Source organism: Lampetra fluviatilis, chromosome 35 (genome assembly GCF_964198595.1).
Source record: "Lampetra fluviatilis chromosome 35, kcLamFluv1.1, whole genome shotgun sequence".
NCBI lineage: Eukaryota > Metazoa > Chordata > Hyperoartia > Petromyzontiformes > Petromyzontidae > Lampetra > Lampetra fluviatilis.
In genome coordinates this window covers 8,272,497-8,294,818 of record NC_136309.1, presented here as the reverse complement: position 1 = coordinate 8,294,818, position 22,322 = coordinate 8,272,497, and the positions used below count along the sequence as shown (strand labels likewise).

The 22,322-nt window shown below is 47.4% G+C and overlaps 1 protein-coding gene across 1 annotated transcript in view; it reads right to left on the bottom strand.

Annotated features, from left to right (window-relative positions):
- Positions 1 to 5,296: 5,296 nt before the first annotated feature.
- The window catches only part of DNAH3 (dynein axonemal heavy chain 3), a 124,996-nt gene continuing 107,970 nt past the window's right edge, over positions 5,297 to 22,322 (bottom strand). The window contains exons 57-63 of the mRNA XM_078872890.1: positions 20,123 to 20,239; positions 17,782 to 17,939; positions 15,469 to 15,636; positions 14,610 to 14,752; positions 10,542 to 10,746; positions 7,345 to 7,482; positions 5,297 to 6,223 (exon numbers count right to left, since the gene is read on the bottom strand). Coding sequence (XP_078729016.1) covers positions 5,870 to 6,223; positions 7,345 to 7,482; positions 10,542 to 10,746; positions 14,610 to 14,752; positions 15,469 to 15,636; positions 17,782 to 17,939; positions 20,123 to 20,239 — 1,283 coding nt within the window. The 3' untranslated portion in view covers positions 5,297 to 5,869. The remainder of the gene's footprint in view (positions 6,224 to 7,344; positions 7,483 to 10,541; positions 10,747 to 14,609; positions 14,753 to 15,468; positions 15,637 to 17,781; positions 17,940 to 20,122; positions 20,240 to 22,322) is intronic.

Here is a 22,322-nt window from a genome sequence, read left to right as displayed (position 1 = left end):
ACCTGCTTGAGCCTCTCATATTAGGGAAAATGTTGGAGCTGTCTCGGGATCTAGGGATCCCCATGCCTGTGTGTGGGCATGAGAAGCTAACTTCCCGGATGGCTGCTAAGTGTCTCGATGCGCAATTCAACCTCCGTCGCTGGAAACAAGTGACGGCGTGGACGGGGGGGCCCGTCAAAGAAGGGGAGGCGTTGGGGTGGAACCCTGCGCAGGCCGTCTATGTTCCGGATGACCGGGGCCCTCAACAACTGACGGCCGCCTCCGCTCCATGGACGGGACGCGGCGGGCCGAGACCGCGCGCGGTGCTACCAGAACGGGGCCGTCAGGAGGCGAGGCCTGCGCTTCGGCGCAACGAGGCCGAATGTTTCCGCTGCGGGCGTAGGGGCCACTACGCCAGAGACTGCTGGGCCCGCTTCCCGGCTCCGCCGCAGCAGGAGGCCTCGGCACCGGTCAAGTCGGCTAAAGATCCTCCGAAACAGGCATGTCGGCACGCACCAGACACTCGGCAAGGCTTTCCACCTCACCCACCACCTGTGTTGCGCGATCCTATTGTTGTTGTTAAAGAAAGGCCATCGACGGGGCCTTTTCATTCAGTTACGCAGTGGCACAAATTGGCACGGAGAGTTGTCGCGGCCGCTACGGGTTCGTCCACTGTACCGGGGTCCATACAAGGTGTGGACGTGCGCATTTTGGTTGACTCGGGGGCGTCTGCGACTATTATATCGGATGTCATTTTCCATCTGTTGGGCATTCCGTCGGGGGCTGTGCGTCCGGTTTATGGGTCGTGCGTCGCTGCGAACGGGGGTAGCATGGGTATCGTGGGTCAGGTGGATGCTAAGATATCTATTGGGGATGTGTCGGCCTCGGGTGTTGTGTTGATATCGAGATCTTTGGCGGTTCCTTGTTTGTTAGGCACCGATTTTTTGGCTAAGATGCCCATTTTGATCAAAATCAATGAGAATTGTATTGAACTGCCGGGGGGCCGTCAAATCTCGTTCCTGCCGTCGCCCTGGGGGCGACCTGCTTCGGCCGTACAAGTGCAGGCGCTGTCCGTCGCATCTGTGGACATCCCACCTGGTACACAGATGCTTATACCCTTGCGGTATCGGAAGCCCCTGCCTGATCGGCTAGGAGCAGTAGGGGTCTTGTTGTCACCGTCCGCCACGATATCAACCGGGTTGGCGTTAGTGGGGGCACAGACCATCGTCCGGCCGGATCAATTACCGTTTTTACAGGTGCTTAATGCGGGGGGAGAAAACGTCCGTGTCCCGGCCGGTACGGTTGTGGCACATGCCACTACGGCGTTTGCGACCCATGATTGTCCACATAGCCGGGGAGTTGTTGCTGGGGTTTCCGAGCCAAGGAGTTCGGATGATCGTTGGGTTGCTCATTTATGTGACGAAAATTCTTCCCTGTCCATGGAGCAACGTGGTGCGCTGCGTAAATTGTTGTTGACATATTCCGATGTGTTCAGCTCCGATGATTTGGATTTGGGCCGCACTTCCTTGCTTTACCATCACATTGAGACGGGCGATGCTGCCCCTATTCGATTAAATTCGCATCGGATGAGTCCTGCGGAGCGAGAACACGTACGGGGGGCAGTGGAAGACATGTTGGCTGCGGACATTATATCGCCATCTAACAGCCCATGGGGCGCTCCAGTCGTTTTGGTTAAGAAGAAGGATGGCAAATTGCGATTTTGTGTTGATTTCCGCAAATTGAATAAGATATCGGTGGCAGATGCGTACCCCCTGCCGCGTATGGATGACTCCCTCGACGCATTGTCGGGGGCTAAGTTCTTTTCCACACTGGACCTCTCTTCGGGATTTTGGCAGCTTCCCCTTGACGAGTCCTCACGGGAGAAAACCGCATTCCGTACGCCGCAGGGGTTATTTCAATTCAACTGTCTCCCGATGGGATTGAATGCGGCCCCTGCTACATTTCAAAGATTGATGGAGCTCGTTTTGACGGGGTTGCAGTGGGAGACATGTCTTATATATTTGGACGATATCATTGTCTTCAGCCGCACATTCGATGAACATTTGACGCGGCTGGAGACAGTGTTCACGAGGATGCGTTCTGCCAAATTGAAATTCAAACCAAAGAAATGTCACCTACTGCAACGGTCCGTCCGCTATTTGGGGCACATCGTGAGCGCTGAGGGAGTGTCCACGGATCCAGAAAAGACGGCGTGCGTCCGGGATTGGCCGACTCCGGCCACCGTGGGGGATGTTCGGCGGTTTTTGGGATTTGCCTCGTATTACCGAAGATTCGTGCCGGGTTTTGCGACGATTGCGAGGCCTTTGCATCTCCTTACGGGTAAAGGACGGAAGTTTGTTTGGGGACAGCCGGAGGAGGCGGCCTTTCGGAGTCTGCGTGATCTATTGGCCACGGCCCCAACATTGGATTATCCCGATTTCGATCACCCATTCATTCTTGATACGGACGCGAGTGACACAGGTATTGGGGCGGTGTTATCACAGTCTAAAGGGGGTGTAGAGCGTGTCGTGGCGTATGGTAGCCGAGTCTTGTCTCCTGCGGAAACCCGCTACTGTGTCACTCGCAGAGAACTATTGGCGGTTGTTTTTTTCCTATGGCAATTTCGACCATACCTCTACGGTCGTTCTTTTATTGTGCGTACGGATCATGCGGCCTTGCAATATGCCCTTAAAATTGACCAGCCATCCGGACAGTTGGCACGTTGGTTGGACACGCTACAGGAATTTTCCTTCCAAATTCAACATCGGAAGGGAGTGCGCCATGCGAACGCTGACGCACTTTCCAGATTACCGCGGCGCGCCCCTTGTAAATGTGAGTCGGGGACGCATAGGTGTTCGCCGATTCCAAACCCCCCTCAGCCGCTCACGTTGGCCGTCGAGAAGTCGGACACTCCGATGGAACCGGGACCGGCTGACGGGGTTTTGAATCTGCCGCGGTCTGTCTGGATCCGGGAACAGATGATGGATGAGTCATTGGTGTCCTTGCGGAAGCGGTCTGCTAAGGACAATGGGAGTCCGAGTACGGCTGTGGGGCCGCAAACCGCTCTCCGAGATGGTCTGCTTATGTGGCGGGAGGGGTTCCAGGAACGTTGGCGCCTGGTGGTACCAACGTCCTTGCGGTTCGAGTTGATTAGAACCCTCCATTGTGACACTCTCTTACATTTAGGGGTGCAGAAGACCTTGTTGACGTTGCAACGTCATTATTTTTGGCACGGCATGGCGACAGATGTCGTAGGGCACGTGCGCGCGTGCCCTGCGTGTGCACAACGTAAGCCGCCGAAACATCCTTACGTGCCGCCTCTCCAGTCGATTCAGGTGTCTCGAGTCAATGAATTGGTGGCGCTGGACATATTGGGACCTTTTCCACCATCGGCGAGGGGTAATAAATATTTGCTGGTAGGGGTTGAGTACCTCTCCCGTTGGCCGATGGCCTGGCCGTTGCCCGATCAGTCGGCCGCGGCCATTACCGACGCCTTTTTGTTTGGGTATATTATGGATAAGGGGGCGCCTGAGAGACTCCTCACGGACCAGGGCAGGAATTTCTCTTCTAAATTATTGGCGGAAGTGTGCGCGGGCCTTGGGACTAAGAAAGTACGGACATCCCCATACCATCCGCAGACGGATGGTATGGTTGAACGGCTGAACAGGACGTTGTCTGCCATGCTTTGCCATACCGTGAGTGAACAACAATCAGATTGGGATCTGCACATCCCCGGGGTGCTTTCGGCATACAGGATGACGCCTCATGCGGCTACAGGATATTCGCCGTTTTACCTTATGTATGGTCGGGAAAACGTGCCGCCGGTGGATGTGCAATTGGGAACTGGGGTGAAGGGACCTCGTAAACCACTTCCTGAATACATTCAGGACACGGTTCGCCGAGTCACGGAGGCGCGGGAGAATGCCCGCGTGGCTACGGCCAAAGCCCAGGCCCGGAACGAGCGATATGCGCGACGGTCTGAGGGGGAGTGCCCTTGGAAGGTTGGGGACCTAGCCTGGCTTCATTGTCCACAGGTACGTCCGGGGACCTCGCCGAAATTGCACAAACCCTGGCATGGTCCCGTACGCCTCATTGCGGTTCCCAACCCACAGTCAGCACGCGTCCAGATTGGGTCTCGTCGCTGGGTTGTGCATACGTCGCGCTTGAAACCATATGTTGCTCCCTTACATGATGCGTCATCCCCCAATGTTGCCTTGCCGGGGTCTGTTGCTGCTGACTCTCCCCTGCCTGCGTCCATTGATCTCGCTAGAGCGCCTGTCGTACCTGTTCCAGACAGGCCGGCCGTGACATTGCGGGGGACGAGGGGCCCTGCTCGGAGGACGCCTGCCAGGTCTGCGGGACCTTCGAGCCCTGCAGCTCTTCCGACCCAGCTGCGGGCACGGTCACAGGACAAGCCCAAGACTAACTCTTTAGGGACACGGGACGTCGGTGGACTTCCGGCTACGACAGGGGGATTACCCCCTGTCATTCCTCGACTTTCATCGCGTTCCCGTTCTGCGAGTGGGCCGCCGACCGTCCGGGACGGGCCGGCGACCCGCACACGTTCCAAATCGCTTACGTTTCGTTGATTGTTGCTGTCTTGTTATTTTTTTCTTACAGTTGTATTTATTGCATGCTTTTGTACGTTCGTTGATGTTAATTGCGTTGTTGTTGTTCTTGTTGTTACATTATATGCTTAGTGTCCTTTAGGGGGGGAAGCTCGGTTCGCCGCATTACGATTTGCTATTAGTCAGCCGAGGTCGGCTGGGATTTTTCTACGGGGGAGGGTGGTGTAATGCGGGCGTAAGCGACCTTCCGGAGGTGACGTCACGGGGGGTGGAGTCATGTGACGTGGGGGGAAGGTTCGGGGCTTTAAGCGGGTAAACCGGAAGGGGAAGGCAGTCGGGGTGTGAGCGGAAAAGAGTGAGGCCACGCGGGCAAGTGTGGAGAGGGGGGGCGCCGACGGCCATCGGGAGCCAACCCCGAAGATAAGAGGAAGCTGCAGAGTGGTGTGCAGCTGGGGAGGAGACAGCCAGGAGGGCTGCGTGTTAGAGGCAGCGGTGTGGCTGCCAGGAGGAGCTGCGGAGAGAGAGAGAGAGAGGGCTGCTTGTTAGAGGCAGCGGTGTGGCTGCCAGGAGGAGCTGCGGAGAGAGAGAGAGAGAGCAAGAAGCTGTGAGAGCTGCGGAGGGAGAAGAGCAGCAGAGAGTACAGCCAAGGGGGGCTGTGTGAGAGAAACAGCAGCGGAGCTGCTGTTGTGGATCGGGCCGACATTGGAGTCAGCACCGTGGAGAAGCTACAGAGTAAAGACAGCCGTGTGGGTGTACAGCACGAACCGAATAATAAAGGACACTGAGCCAGACATCGTGGTCCAGTCGTTTATTACACATTCACCAATATTCCTCATTCAAATCCAAATCAAGTAATTACACATTGCACAAATCCGAAGACTGCTAAAACTCGAAACACGGTGGGACACGGAGAATGGCACTCGAAAAGTCTTGCGTCGCCAAAGGCTTCGCGAAATAAGAAATTTGGTTTGTCAATTAATTTGGCTAAAATACCGCTCTGAGAAGTAAAGATGGCGGTTTGACCATCGTGCGACAAACATTACCCTCCATGGCAGGGCGGGTGGGAAAGTGCTGCCCCATACTGTGTTGCCCAATGATCACTTGAAGGGATCTCAGAGGATAGCTCTGCGTTATCCACTTCTGTGGGCCATTCTCTCAAAACTAAGGGTCATCCCTGCTCCGTGCGAGATCGGAACGATTGCTTCTTTCGTGACGTGACACCTATGGCACGATCGGGATGAAAACCGGGCGGGAAAAAAAGACCCATACGCATTTGAGGGGAAACTCCTGCTCCGCGTATCCGTGTGGTTCGCGAGGGCCCCTCAGTCGTCCAGCTGGCAGAGAGCAGCCACGCCCCGGTTGATCCAGTGGCTGCTGGGCCGGTCGGACGGCAGCTCGATGGGGATGACGTAGTTGGTGGAGTGGCCCGTGGTGGAGAGCGTGCCGCGGCGGGCGCTTGTCTTGTACACGGGGCAGGAGTAGCAGGGCGCCGGCCGGAACGACGCCTGGTCCCCGGGCCGCAGCCACACGATGGGGATCTGATCGAAGAGGACCTTGGGCAGCGACTCCCCGATCGCCATGCGTTGGCGATCCCAGCGGGCGCCCTCCAGGAAGAGCCCCTTGATGTAAGCGCCGTCCTCCGGCTTCTTCTCCATCTCCGACTCGGCCTTTGTCACCTGCACGGGGAGCAGAAACGCGTGAGCAGAGTAGTGGTTGTCGCGCGCTTGCACAGAAGCACGGCACGCCGAGCGGCAATCCTATATTTTGGCCCCCGAAAGTGAGCACTGTTTTGTGGGAAGTCAAAAGGAGTTGTCCTGAAGATTGAACTTCCCCTGCCATAGGAATGTGCAATTTACACCACTGCCTGAGGGCTGTAAACAGTAGCTGATCCCTGTTCCATGCGCATTCGAGCATGGAGCATCACATCGCTTACAAAAGAGTCCATAATCTCGTCAAATCTTTGCTTCGGTGAAATTTAAAGGTGGGCAATATGATGATGTCACTGAACTGAAACCAATTTTCCAGCAAAAAAACACAACTAGATGTGAAGATCCCTTGCACCGACAAGTGCTTATCACATTCGTTCCCACTGCATACAGGTAACCACTTGGTTAAGAAAGCACAATGAACACCAGCATATAGCCTTTAACAGAATGTTAGGGCAAGTGCTGTCAGTGAACACCAGTTAAGGCTGACATGGCATATAAGTGGCCAGTACCAATCCCGACCCAGCCTCATTCGTCTCCCTGGTGCTGATGTTTACACACTGCACTGGTTGCTCATTTTAAGGCTCAGTCGACCTACAGGGGGCCCAGAACTGGTTGAGATATTCATCACTGACATCGGCCATGGGCGGGAATCGAACTCGGGTACCTGGGTTCATAGGGCAGTTCGCTAACTAAACAGAGAAACACATTCCTGCAGAGGGAGCTGGTAGGAACGTTGGGTTGCTCGGTCAATGGCCAGGCTCAACGGCGGTGTGGTGTATTCCGCAAATATGCCCGACTGTGAGGGCGGGCACAAGCCGGCGTGAGTAGGTTAAACGTTGAGTTTTATAAGGGCACCATGGGTTGACCAGCCCCTCCCCACCCAGCCCCACTCCTCCCACCCCCCATCCAGCCCCACCCTCCCCACCCAGCCTCTCCCCACCCTCCCCACCCAGCCCCTTCCCACCCTCCCCTCTCCACCCAACCCCTCCCATTTTTGGATGCACGACGGACACAATAATCCCCTGTGGGCTGGTGGAACCAGGAGGTTCCTACCAGTAATAAACACAGACAATGCAATAACACCGCACCTCAAACTCGAAGCCGATGTGATCGATGGGGATGGTGTATTTCCTCGCGTAGTTCTGGGAGACACCAGTCAGGAAGGACTGAGTGAAATAGAAGCCTGAGATCCAGAACACGCTCGGGGGACCATTGTCTATCCAGTCCTGGTCACAGTGTAGGAGAAACAAAACACAGCAAAGGAACATCGTCGTGGCTTTTTCAACTTTCACGTGTAAATATTTACGTGTCCTTGATAAAAAAAAATGTTTGGCAAGATATAAAAAACACATGTGAGAAGCAAGGGTGGTATTTTATTTCTTGTTAATTATTATTATGTATTTTATTCACCGTTGTATGTTTGTGCTATGAGTGTTAAACCATTACATGCACACGTTGTCAAGACTACCCCAGGGAGTTTTGGTTTTTGAAAGACTTCTAAAGCCTTCTCACTAGGCCTCTCATGTCTGACTCTCGATGGCTCTGCCTTAAGGATACGTGTGGCATAGAAACAAAACCCCAAAGTGCTCAGTCCTCAAAGCTGGAAAAAGGTTAATGGAGTGAAAATACTACTTTTTAATTAACATGTATCTAGCCAAGACCGTCAACTCGTTACCACTAAGAACCAGGTTTAATTACGGGCCTGGTGAAACCGGAATTTGAACGAGTGATTTCATAAAAAAAAATGTATGTTCCCTAAAACTAAAAAGCATTGTATCTGTGGTTGGAGCAGTAAGTTGCACATGATCCCACATTCCGTGTTTCATAAGAACTATATATAAAAAAAATTGTTATATTATGACCTCACTTTGTTTGTGTTCGCATATTTGGGCTGACTCTGTCAGCTCAAGTGTGCTAGAGACACACGGGCAAGACATAAGAAAACTTTTTGTTCCCTAAAACTAAAAACATTGGATCTGTGGACGGAGCAGTAAATTGCACATGAATCCACATTCTGTGTTTCATCAGAGCTCTTTATATAACAAAATAATTGTTATATTATGACCTCACTCTGTTTGTATTCGTGTGTTCGGGCTGACTCACTCAGTCACCACAAGTATGCTGGAGACACAAAGGCCTCTGATGCCAGCCTCGTTATCCGAAAGGCTGTCTATAGCTCCCTCGTATTCTTTCAGTATAAATAATGATAATGATTCTGACAAAGATTCTGATGTGGTGGGTCAGGCACAGGTGCTTGCTGAGAAGATTGAAAAATACAATTATTTTGTGTATACTTGTGCGTGGGAAGCTGTGGTGCAGCGATTAGCACACTTCACTGTAAACCCCCATGAGCCGATTTCGATTTCCGCTCACAACCAACATCAGTTGCAAATAGCTTAATCTGTCCGGAGCCTACCGTAGCGAGACTCAACGTTAAAAGGGTTCCTGGTACAGTGTGTGGAATCGTCAACAGTGGAGAGAAAAAGGTGGCCGGGCGTGGTTCTGGTCACACCACCCCTTCGTGTGCCGTGCTGGCTTTCATAGGTTCGCACCTCTGAATAGCATGGTTGGCTATGTGCGGTGTAAAATAAGTTAAACATACATACATACGTAGGTGCTCACTGACAGCACTTGCACCCACAGTCTGTACAGCTATACGGGGAATCTTTTTCTTTGTGTACGCACACATGGGTATGCGTCCAAATGTACACATTTGGGAAGCTGTGGTTAGGTAGTTAGCTCAGTATGATACAGTTTGGACTTGTGCAGCATCTAAAATGTGAGGGCATCTCAACACGCTGGGCAGAAACAGTGGCGCATATGTAGTTTATAGAGAGAGTGGCATTCAATCATAGCAGAGGAAAACGAGGAAGGTCTTGAGCCTGGGCTTTAAAGGGTGGCTAGTGGTTGGGAGCCCTGAATCTCACCTAGGTTGACTCAACCTTCCAGAAAAACAGGTGTGGTGTGTGAAGGGTGGTGCTACTACACCATACCTTCGTATGTAGGTACTATGTTAGCATTAGTAGGTGCTTGCCAATGGTACGTTACTGAACTGCATAGGTAGTAAAGGTATAGCCTTCCCTAGGTCCCTCTTACTTGTGTTAGCGACTCATTGCACACTACCTTGTGTGCGTTACAAATCGGACTTATTGTTACGAGGGCCATCACGAGAGGGAGCTATAGACAGCCTTTCGAGAGAGTATTTGTATCTATGTATGTTGAACTTGTTCGCACCGTATGTAGCCAACCCGTGCTAATCAGAGGTGTGGGGGAAGGACAAGAAACTACCGTTGCAAGTCTCCCATTCTACTCTCCCATTGACATATTTCGTTGCTTCCTCTTAGTATCTTTCACACGACGGTCAATGGTACAGTGTATAGCGGATTGTATAATAATAAATAGTATAAAATTGTAATGCTTAATACAATGTACAAAGTAATATATATAGTATCGTAATTGTATAGTGAATATACAGCAGTGTGATATACATTAGGGTGGGTAGAATAATACATAGTGTAATATTACAATGTATACCCCTATCCCCTCCCTTTGATGCTGCTAATCCTGCATAATGCACGGGCATAATGACTTTAAACCCCTCGCCAAACCTCCTACGCATTTCACAAGTAGTACTAATCACATATCTGCATTTCCCATAAATATGCTAAATTCCTCTTGATATGCAAATTCTTTTGTCAAGGCGCTCTTCGCCCCTCCATCCCAGCTTAAATAGTCGCTCCAAGCCTGGGGCGTGTCATTCAGACTTTGTCTTCTCGACAGACCTGTTCTCCACCTGAGGACGGCTGCTTGCGTTGTGGCCGAAACGTCGTGAGAATTATTTAATTATGTTTTATTTTAATTATTTTATTATTTCCATTCTACGTTACTTTACCGAAAGAACCAAGAAGAAGAGCTGTTCTAAATAAATTAATTTTCAACATAGATTTAAAAGTGCGTAGCTCCCAGTGGCTTCCTAATATCGGAAGAAGAACGTTCTAGACGGCCGCAGAAGCGCATCTGAAAGCACGCGATGCGGTGACAGTCTTTGTTCAGTGATTAGCCAACAGCTTCTGCGAGGATGACCGGAGTTCGCGTGATGGTTTATGCTCCTTGACAAGATCAGCAAGGTATTGTGGTTCATTTGTGGCAAGCACTCTTCAGTAATTAGTGCGACCTTACAATGTGTTCATTCAGCAACCGGAAGCCACAAGCGACCTGCCTATTGACTGAGATGAAACGTGGGGAACCTTCACCTGCATTTGCGTGCATGGTACACCGATCGCACCTGGAAGAACTGCAGACGTGCGAGCAGGTCGGTGACGTAGCTGCCCAGCGGCTTGAGCGAAGGGTAGGACTTGGCAGCCCACTTTCCCGGCACCTTTCCCACCAACATGGAGTTGAAGATGTCCTCCAGGTCCTCAGACATGACCACCAGACCCTTGATGGCCTTGCGGACGTTAATGAGACTTGAGCGAACAACGGTCGTCAGTCTGAAAATGAAACGCGAATATGTCGGAAATGTATGTATTTATGTTGATAAATGTCTGTATGTTTAACACGTAGGCTTTCGCTACCAACATCATCAATAATACATGTTTTTTTTGGGTAGATCGCGTAAATATATAAATGTGTTGTTAAACCCGTCACCACTCGACACAGCCAATTCGTCACTAGTACAGCACACCGGTGTGTTGGAGAGCAAATCCACAAGATTTACAATCTGAGTATGACGTTTTGCCAGTATTTACAACCAGCTTCATCAGGCGACAGCCAGATTTGTGGAGAAATCCTCCTGTTTCGTTCAATAAATAGAGGGGTAGATGTGATGACGTCACTTGTGTGCGCTTCTTGCGTGAAGTGGGGGGGGGGATTAATAAATGACTATGGGTATCCATTGCCGTTTGGGTTATTTATAGGTAATTAACGTACATTATGCATACACATTATGCAAGCCAATTGTTCTTGTACTTCCTGTCGATTGTGTGTACTAAAATAGCCATACCAACGGTAATCCCGATTGAAGTATGGTGACCCGTAGAGGCATGCATTTAAACAATGTTTTATTTCAGGGGTCCTCAAACTACGGCCCGCGGGCCACATGCGGCCCGCCGAGGACATTTATCCGGCCCATGGTCACTAATTGGGCTGCGCTTGTGAGCACTAATTGGGCTGCGCTGGTGAATGATTCAATGGGCCAATTGACTGGACTTGCCCCCCAGGCCTAAGGCTGCCAGCCCTCCCCTGGCTGCGCTTGACTGGCTCTCCCTCCCTCAGCTCCCTCACTTCCCTCACTTTCCCCTCGGCTCCACTCCCAGTGATATTCCTGTGTGCTGGGGATGTACTGCGATCTGTGAACAAAACTGCAGGTGTAATTAACTTTTTAATGGCACCCGCACCAGTGTGAGCCTGGGGTAAAAGCGGAGTTCCCCCAATCAGACTGCATTGATAGGCAGTGCAGTCTGTATGTCTCTGTGTGGGCAAAGTTATTGCTGGTATATTGTTTTTGTAGCGCTGTATATATATTGGTATTTTACTAATAGCAATTTTGACTCCCTAGGAAACTGATGTCAAGAAAAAGAAAAATTGACTCGGAGTGTAGGATATTCAAAGAAGAGTGGACTTATGATTACTTTTTCATGCAGTACAAGGAAAGAGCTGTGTGTCTGATATGCCAGAATCTAGTGCCTGTGTTCAAATAATACAATTTACGTCGACACTATTAAACTCAACATAAAGATCAATATGATTGTTTGGTCGGAGAAGTGAGAAAAGATAAAATATTAAAACTGAAAAATACATTAACAACTCAGCAAAATACTTTTGTGAAGCAGAAGCAGCTAAATATTTAATCACTGCGAGCAAGTTTTCAAGTTGCCAAGCTAATAGCGTGCACTGGCAGACCATTCGTGGAGGGAGAATTTGTTAAAGAATGCCTTCTTTCTGTTGCCAAAGAGATGTGTCCAGAGAAGGCCGATTTATTTAGTACAGTGAGTCTTTCAGGACCTACAATTACACGGAGGATTGAAGAAATGGGAGACAATTTGCATCAGCATTTGCAAAACTCCACAAAAAAACTTTCCTATTTTTCCTTGGCACTCGACGAAAGCAATGATGTTCGTGATTCTGCACAACTTCAAATTTGTATTCGTGGGATGAATGACTATTTCGAAGTCACAGAAGAGCTTGCTGCACTGCAAAGCATCAAAGGAACAACTACAGGAGAGGATATATATGAAAAGGTTTGCCAAACTGCGAATGGTTTGGAGCTGAATTGGGCTAAACTAGCCAGGGTGACAACTGATGGTGCTCCTAGCATGGTGGGGTCTAAGAAAGGAGTAATTGCTCGCATTAACCAAGAGATGGACAAACATAACCATTCTCATCCAATAGCCATACACTGCCTCATCCACCAACAAGCGCTGTGTAGTAAATCACTGAAGTGGAACTCTGTTATGAAAATTGTGGTATCTTGTGTTAACTTCATTAGAGCTCATGCACTAAACCACAGACAATTTCAGGAATTTCTGTCTGAACTAAATGTTGACTATGAAGATGTTCTGTACCACACAGAAGTCCGTTGGCTGAGTCGAGGGAGAATTTTGAAACGTTTCTATGACTTACTTCCACAGATTACAGCTTTTCTGCTTTCAAAAAACAAAGAAGTACCAGAGCTCAATGATGCACAATGGAAATGGCACCTTGCCTTTCTGACAGATGTAACAGAGCTACTCAACAGTTTCAATGTGCAACTTCAAGGAAAGGGGAAGCTCCTCTGTGATATGCAATCACATGTCAAAGCATTTTAAGTAAAATTAGGCCTCCTCATCAAACAAGTTAAGGAGGAAAACTTCTGCCATCTCCCCACAACTCAAAATCTGTTAGCGGAAAAACCATTGGTTGCAATTCCCAAACAAAACATGTGTGGATTCACTGGAAAAATTGCAAAAGGAGTTCCAATTTAGATTTAAAGAGCTTCATCTCCATGAACAGGACATACAGCTTTTCCGTAACCCATTTTCTATTGACATTGAAAATGTGGATACAATTTACCAAATGGAACTGGCTGAACTGCAGAATTGTGACTCTCTGAAAGACGCATTCAAGTCAAGCAGCCTTCATAATTTCTATGCATATCTCCCCTCTGAGACATATCCTCATCTGAGGAACCATGCACTCAAAATGGCAACCTTCTTTGGCAGCACTTATGTCTGTGAACAGACTTTTTCCAGAATGAAACATTTGAAATCTCCAACCAGATCTAGACTAACGGATGCACACTTGCATCACTTGTTACGACTAGCAGTGACAAATATGGAATTGGACATTGACCATCTCATTAGCCAAAAGCAGGCTCATAGTTCCCATTGAAATACTGGCAAGTTTGTTGATTTAACTTTACTTGTTCTTCATTTTAAATATTGTATTTGTTCCCGTTTTGTTTCTCCACTTCAAAATAAGATATATGCAGTGTGCATAGGAATTTGTTCATAGTTTTTTTTAACTATAGTCCGGCCCTCCAACGGTCTGAGGGACAGTGAACTGGCCCCCTGTTTAAAAAGTTTGAGGACCCCTGTTTTATTTGATGATTCGCTTTCGAATGATCATTTTGCGCTGCTACAGTGCACATAACCACACTTTGTCGTGCGTACGACGCCGCGTCTCCTGTATACTCCACATTACAACATGCTCCAGCAAGTAAGATGTACCCCGATACTTGTGCCCGGTGTCAATAAAGTTACACAAATCTGCTCACATATACACACGAAGCAGATAATATGACGCACACCCCAACTTTTGGGGGGGGGCATCTTATATTCCAGAGAACACCAGCATATTAGTTAGCACATGTATATGTTATTCATCCAAAACATATGCCATGGTTGAAACTATCTTGACAGGAGTGTTTATATCAAGGAAGGCAACACTCAGGGCTTCAACCTACTTGTTGTACAGCCTCTAACCCAGTTCCCCTTGCAACTGCATGTCACTCAAGAGAAAGTTACATCTCTGCAGAAACTATCAACCCCACCGAGCTGAAATGTTTCATTACAGACGCACGCCACCTTGCCCGGTATGAACAAGTAACTCGCTCTCTGATGTTTTCAGACTGCACGTGCTATTCGGCATGATGCTTTTGCTCCGCGTGCTAGGAACTTCTTCATTTCCTGAAGAAGCTCCCAGAACGTGCATTGAAACGTCGATACATCATGTCGTGATACAACCCGAGCTGTACAGCACAGCTGCAAGAAACCATGCGGTCATCGTGACCAATGAGTTTAGTTGCCACACAAAAGTGGCAAAGCAATCGTAGTGGTTGGTCAGGAAAGCGTCGAGGAGAAGCGGTTGTCCCTACCTGTTGAAACGAATGAGTTCCTGTCTCAGCACGGTGTTCATGGACTCCTGGTAGACCACAGGGTACTTGGCCATCACCACCTCCATGTCAAAATCCTTGGGAAGTTTGGAGAGGATGTCTGACGCCAGCTCCTCTATCACGTCCTGCGTTACAGTTCAGCACAGAGGAGTTCTTGCCAACATCTTTGACATGTGCAGTCATCTAAGTTACACGCCTTGTACAACTGACAACCATGTATATGTTTCCCCTGCACCTCCGATGAGCACGGTTGGCTATGTACGGTGAGAAAGAAGTTCGACGTACACACATACAGTATACATCTAGAGCAAGAGTTGTAAGAGTAAATGCCTGGCCAAGACAAATTCTTCCGAGATTATTTTAAGGTCGACAGTGAGCAAACAAGCGAGGTGATATTTCCAGCGAATCGCAGAAGCTCTATTCGTTGACGGGAAGACACGCTATGTATCTAGCCTGGGTGTCAAAGGTGTTCATGGGACTTGTACATTACTACTATCAAGCAAACTGACCTCTTCACCCGGGATTTCAGTGCAGCTAGTAATTTGCACCTTTCATGTGCTCCTTTTACACACTCTCAAAGCTGAGTACTTATTGCGATATGAAGAGCAAACACCACTGTTGCGATACTGACGTGAAGTAAAGATGTGCATTCATAAAACCTTAATGGCACAAAACCTGAAAAACTCCAATCAAACGGAGAGACGTAATTGCTTACATCGGAGAGCCACATGGCACAACCGCAAAAAACCCAGGCGGTAGCCTGAGTGCTATCACTAAGCTGGTCAACAACAGTGCGGTACGTGGTACGGCACACGATGAATACACCCCCCGCAGGTCTTACCTGCGAGGACTTGCCAGTGCCCCCGGACTGTCTGGGCAACGTGAGCAGCACGCTATTGAAGAGCTGGTTCGTCTCTTGGTTGTCCTTGGTGATGTCGGCGTTCTCGTGCAGCCCGAACACCTCCGGGTGGGTGATGAGCGGAAGCCCGCGGATGTACCCGACGTAGGTCTGCGGGAAAGGGGCAAACGCCAGCTCAGCTCGATGGCGGTGAACGCGGTGACGTAGCCGAGCGCTTGACACGTTCGGTTGCTTGCAGTGGCCGCGGTTCGCGGTTTCGGGGGCCCAGCGGCTGCTCTGGTCATTACCGCCGCTCGCCGTCCGCTCCGGTGCACGTTCAAGGAGAGTTGGCCACGTGTGCCGGCGCCGTGGTCCAAATTTGTCAAGATTGAGAAATGACCTCCAACTTACTTGATCGGGCGGAAATGATGGAGCAACATGACCCCCGACATAACAACATCCATATGTGAAACGTGGCAACTTCGTGATAGCCTTGCGCTACAAGAATGGTGTGAACTGTTACTATTAACTGTTTTAGAAACTTATCAGGAGCCAGACTTCAGTGCTACATGACACTGACCACTTCTCTCTCTCTCTCTCTCCATGCGCCGTGTCCTTTCCAAAACACATTGGCGATCATGACCTTACTTCCATTTAGCCCTGTCCGCAATATTACTCAAGAACTTTGCATTGGATACTCCTCCCATTTGCATCCAATTGTTTAAATTGGTTATGTACGCAATTCGCTCTCTTCCCCGGCTTATTGTGGTACCTATAATCATTACAGCGTCAAGCTGCTCATTATTGTGATTATCATTCCGCAGAGTGCTGCTGTTGATAGACTGTCCCACTCATGATCACACAGTTGACAGCTGTAATGCCAATAGAGGGTTCACTCAGTCCATTATCTCATAGAAAATGAAAAATAAGTATCACTTTGTAGAAATTCCAACAGTGATTGTCTTCATGGAGAGACTCAAGTCCTGCCATGACAATATGCAATTTCCACCACTGGTTCAGGACACTTACAGAATAGGGTGACCAAGGTCACCTAAATCGTTCAGATTAATGGGTTGCAGCCAGACAAACAGCAGTCCCCATCATCCTGGGAACGACGTTAAACATCCATTGAGGAAGGCAAGGGGAAAAACCTCTCCTGAAAATGGAACATGTCAAAAACGAATAAAAGAAAATCACACATCAGACCTGTCTACAGACGAAACACTTGATGATGAAAATTATGGTGGATCAGGACACCAACTGAAATGAGCAAAACCTAAGTGCTCATCGGAGCATGTGGACTGTTTGTCCATTTCTTAATGCCATTAATAAAATAAAGCAATACTCAAAACTTAATTTTAAATGTTGATACATTGCTGAATTTATCTCCGCTGAACTTCCAGCAACTGCTTCATCAAGGAGTCACAAACAGATAAAGACGTTATGATTTTAATTATAACCAATTCGGCATTATTAAGCAGCCATGGTCTCCTTCTCCTGCTGAATGAAGGTCCCCCACTTATCACCTATATTAGCCACGGCATGGAATCGAATTCGGTTCACCAGCTGCATAACAGCACTATGTGCAAACCACTCCACCAACTACTCCCGATGTGAATCATTATTATAATATTTAGTGAGTATCCTTTGTGATGCACCACAATGAATGGAATGCTTTTGAGAGCACATTCTCTGAGGAGATGTCACGAGGACACCAGGTCATGTGCCGATGCTGTGGGTGGGTTATTACATCGCAGGGTTGAGAGGTGGTGGTGTTGGTGGTTTGCGAAGGCTTTATCCAGCAGTGGATTAACCACGGCTGTTGATGATGATGAACACATGTTTAAACACTAAACATGGTGCGGTGCGTTAATAAGCATGCACGTGCATAAATGTGTTTATAGCAGCTTCCAAATTTTAAATAATAACTTAAAACATGTCTGTTAAGCCAAAGTATTATATTAATTGCATGGTTCTAAAGTTTGAAAGGAGAATAACAATGTATTTACTGGACCCTTGGTTTAAGAAAGTAGGTGTGTTGAACTTCTTTCGCACACAACGTATCCAACCGTGCTAAATGGAGGTGCATGGGATGGACAACAAACTAAACACAAAAAGGAGTTCAAAAGAAATTGCTTGCAATTTAGATTTAAAAGTGCAGTGTTCCAGTGGCTTCCTCATTTTGTAAGGAAGAACATTCCAGATGACCGCAGAAGTGCACGTGATGCAATGGCTGTTTTTGTTTGGTGGTTAGCCAAAAGCTGCTGCTGCGAGGAAAAGAAAGGCACCTTCAAAGAAATAAAGTTTGATCGATACCTGGTATTCACCGTGCGGTGGTACGAAGTAGGCCTCAATGGGAGAGAGAGGGTATTTGTCTTTCTGCAGCAAACTCTGGTTGTAGAAGTTTGTGAGCAGAGACAGGAGAAGCCGCCTGTCCTTGTCATCCGTTACTCGACCACCGTAGTTGCACTCCCCTGGGTAAAACAACGAAGGGAAATTCACCTGGCCTCCGATCACAGCTTGGACAACAAGTCTGGTTCACACCGTCACATGCATTTAATTATGGGGTCGTTGTCAACATTTTAGAAAGCGTAACTGCCATGGATAAACGAAATTACTGAATTTAAATGCTGATCATTAGTTTATGATTTTATAAACATTTTGCTGTCACAAAAAAATATATAGTTTATATGTAAAAAAAAGCCTAGATTAGGCCTTCACCCCTTATCTATTACAGTTCATGCTGGGTGTGTGACAATGCATGCATTTATTTATTCACATCGATTATTACATTTTATGTGTATTAATAATAATGTATATGTGATGCTCATTTGCAATACGTGAATGTAACATTTAAACGTATGCAGCGAATACAAGTGAGCAAATGAGACCGGGCAAATGAGCCAGCAAAAACAAGAGAACTTAATAATAATATATTCTTGAATCAAATCGTAATCCTGAAGCATGACATTATTATATCACTGGGTGGGGAGCTAATCATCATATCACAAGCTTGTTTTGTAAACTTAATTTGGATATACTGTTGATACATGGATTTAACGTTGAATGATCCCTTGGTTATATCGGACCTGTGTACGTGAGGGAGTGTGTGAATTGTGAATGTGGTTTTAGCGCAGGGGAGAATGAGTAAACAGTCACTTTAACAGGAATATGTGAGGTCCACTTTCACACGTCTTTGCTGTTCATTCACAACACCACGAACCATCAAAGAGCAGCACAGTCCATGGACATTCCAATACTGCAGATTTCACCATCTCCAGTGAGTTTATCTGTGACACTGTGTGGCATGAGTTGGTGTGTTTATGTATTTTAAAAACATTGGGAAGCTAAAAGCAGAACATTCTCAATATCACAATTAATTTATATCTTTCTCCTTGTGGAAGCATCATCAATGAGTCTCAAAAAAACATTGTCAGGCACGACCTGCTGGGGATGTTAGGCCAATTCACTGTAGCGTTTATGTGGAGGATACAACCAGAGTGCTTATGGGTACCACCCGTGGTGGCAAATGCTAACAATTATTTTCCAGAAGAATTTCATCTCTATATTACAAATTCGTATGATAGCAAGGTCACTACGGTCGCATTTTTTCTTTTATGAGAACATATTAAATGGGCACCATAGTGTGTTTGATGGAGATACTCGCTTTGGAATGAAAAGAAACCAATATGATTTGACACATCCACGAAATATGAGAATACATGGGAATAGTTCTATTGTATACGCTAAACGTTCTGCTCACAGTAGATATTTTACCCATGGTGCACACTGCCCATGGTGCACACTGCCCATGGTGGATACTGATGGTTTGTGCTACATTCTGCCACATTGTGAACACAAGCAACTCATCATAAGCACACGTGATTGATGCACCACTACACAATGAAACATCGTTTTCTTATTTTATCACCAAACCAAACAGAAGAAATAGCAAATAAATTTCAATGAACATTTTATAGATATAAAAAAAGCTAGGATGCAAATTAGACCATTAAATAGCGTTCTGAAGAATAAAAATCATAAAATGCTAAAAACTAAACTATAAAACGAACCTATTTTTATTTTACCAGATTTGTCCCACTGAGCTATATAGCTCTTTTTCAGAAGTGACCTGGTCACAATTGATAGCCCAATTAGGTGGCTTATCACGTGTAAACTTACAGCAGCCAAATACTCTAAACTCGTGTTGATTCTAAATGTGGAGGGAAAAACTGGAGGACCCGAAGAAAATATCCACGCCACCACAGAGATAACATACAAACTCAAAATACACAGGCACCAGAGTGGGGATCGAACCCATGACCTCCTGTATCCCAGGCAAGGTAGTTAACATCTCCCCACCATGGCGCCCTGATAAGAAAAACATTTCAAGAAGAAATGATGGCCACTGAAACACTGTCTCAATTGTGTATGATCCAGGGCCTGCATATGCACATTGTTGTGACAGCAACGGGAAGGTACACGTGACAGGGCGTTTGAGCGAGGAGACGGAGCAATAAAAACAGCTCTGTGTGCAGGCGCTAACCGAATTGCAGGATCGTGAGAGCTGATGATGATGAATTGGGGAGGCATTCATCCAAGACGGTGGATTGCGCATGGCTCACAATGTTCCACATCGCTTGTACGAGACCGTTACCTGTGAGGTACGTGAGGGCTTCCAGGGGGACCTCTTCGTATTCGTTCAAAAACATCTGGATCTGTCTCATGCTGATCCGGAGGTCAGATTCATTGAACTCGTACGGGATATTCCACCCTGCAAATAGAGCCAGCACAACGCATGTATGTGTGTATGTATGTGTGCATGTATGTTGAACTTATTTTGCACTGTAAGTAGCTAACCGTGTTAATTGGAGGTGCAGGGGGAAGGACAACAGACTAAACACAAACCATTTGCACCTCAGCCCTAGTAATAGAGGTACAGGTGCAGCCCTGCAATTACTTCCTCACGACACTGCTGATGGAAGGCCCTCCACTAGAGGGAGCTCAAGGGAAACTACCTCTGGAAGATATTTTGTCCAAACGTCTTGTAAGAAGTGGAAGTACCCACACTTTACCCCACCACACGCCACCTGCCGATAGACTCCCTGTTGAGCATCCATCTATACTCCTGGACCAACAGTGGCGGGAGGGATTAATTTGCCGTGGTGGGAGATCGAATCGAGCCTGCAAGCCTCGACCCCGGGAGGCTTCTGGCTAATCGATAGATTAGGCTGAGTCACTTATCAATGGGGATTTGAACTCAGATCCCTCCGGTTGTGAATTGGACACATAAGACAAATGGATTAGATGACATAGACATCTTGACGGTTGTTATGCTCATCTCCGAGGTCCCTTTCATAACCCCATCGTAGAAATGGTTCCTAGGCTTCATGCCCCATTGCACAAGCCATTTCAAGTGTGCAAGGGAAAATTTTTTGACGAAACAAACAGATGGTAATTTTCATTCAACTAATCACAAATCCATTTCTGTTGAGAGCCATTTAAGAGGAAAACGAGTGCTTCCTTCAAGGTATATGGAGACAAACACACCACAGCTTCGCTACGCAGAGCCCCTTGATTGACGTGGATCATTATATTACAATATCAATACACTCGGCCTCTACAATCTGATTTCGCAAGGATGTTGCTACAATACGTGTAAAAACAAAAACACACGCGCGGGACACACTTAGCTAACTCCACAAACTCAACCTCAAAGGGCTGCTCACTGCCATTTATTTATACACTTGCATATTATTCTTGAATGTAAGCTGTATCAAACCATGTGTCTCTCAGAGCTCTCGAAGCCCGTGGTCTGATTCAATTACGGTGCAGATATATAGTTCAGCTTTGTAGAATATTCATGTTTACGTGATCAAAATTCTGTATTAAAAAAAAAATGCATTTTGATCAGACAAAAAATCCTCATTGTTGCATCTGAACAACTTTGTTTTTCAGTCGGGCCATTCGTGATATATTTCGCTTAATACTTCAGTGTATTTGTGGTGGGGAGAAGCGAAATTCCTAAAGAATACCCATGCATACGAGGAGAGAATAAACACATCTCAAACCTATTTGATTCAATAAAAATAAATAAATAAAGGCACGTTTCATACCCATAATAAAAATAACAATACATTGCATTTATATAGGGTCTAAGTGCCATTCATCTCAAGACACTTTACTAAAAATGAGAAAACCCCACATTCTTGTAGAAGGGGAGTGGGAAGTTGGGTCAGGCCAGGGAAACGCCGGGGAATGAGAGGGTACGACATTTCATGACGGCGAAGGACCACGCAAAGTTTGTTTATCAAACCGAGTCTCAGAGTGGGAATTCAATCAATAGGTAACCTGCTAGTGACCAGGCTGAGACCATCAGCTCCTTCCACCTGAGAAACAAGTTTAAAAAGAGGTGGCTGAAAAACCTGGATTCGGACTCAGGATCTAAGCAGTCAATGCCAGCTCATTGCTGAGTTCCCTCCAACTACCCCCAAAAACCGGCACCCAACTTTAATTTAAATACGAGAAACCCACTGCATAGGTTTTGCACTTGTGCTGTATAGCTCTCCGATGTTGTAGTTTCACCCCACGTGCTGGGAGCTTCTTCGAGGAACAGTTCCAGGAGCACTATTACTATGAACAATATTTATTTTACCAGGCAAGGCTCAATGAGCTGCATAGCTCTTTTTCATAAACGATCTAGCCACAATGATAGCTCAACGAAGTGGCTCATCAAGTGGACATTTATTGCAGCCAAATACTCTACAAACGTACGCCGATACTAAATGTGGAGGGAAAAACCAGAGGACCCGGAGAAAAAACTCCACGCAGGTCCTGAAGAAGCTCTTCGTGCACGG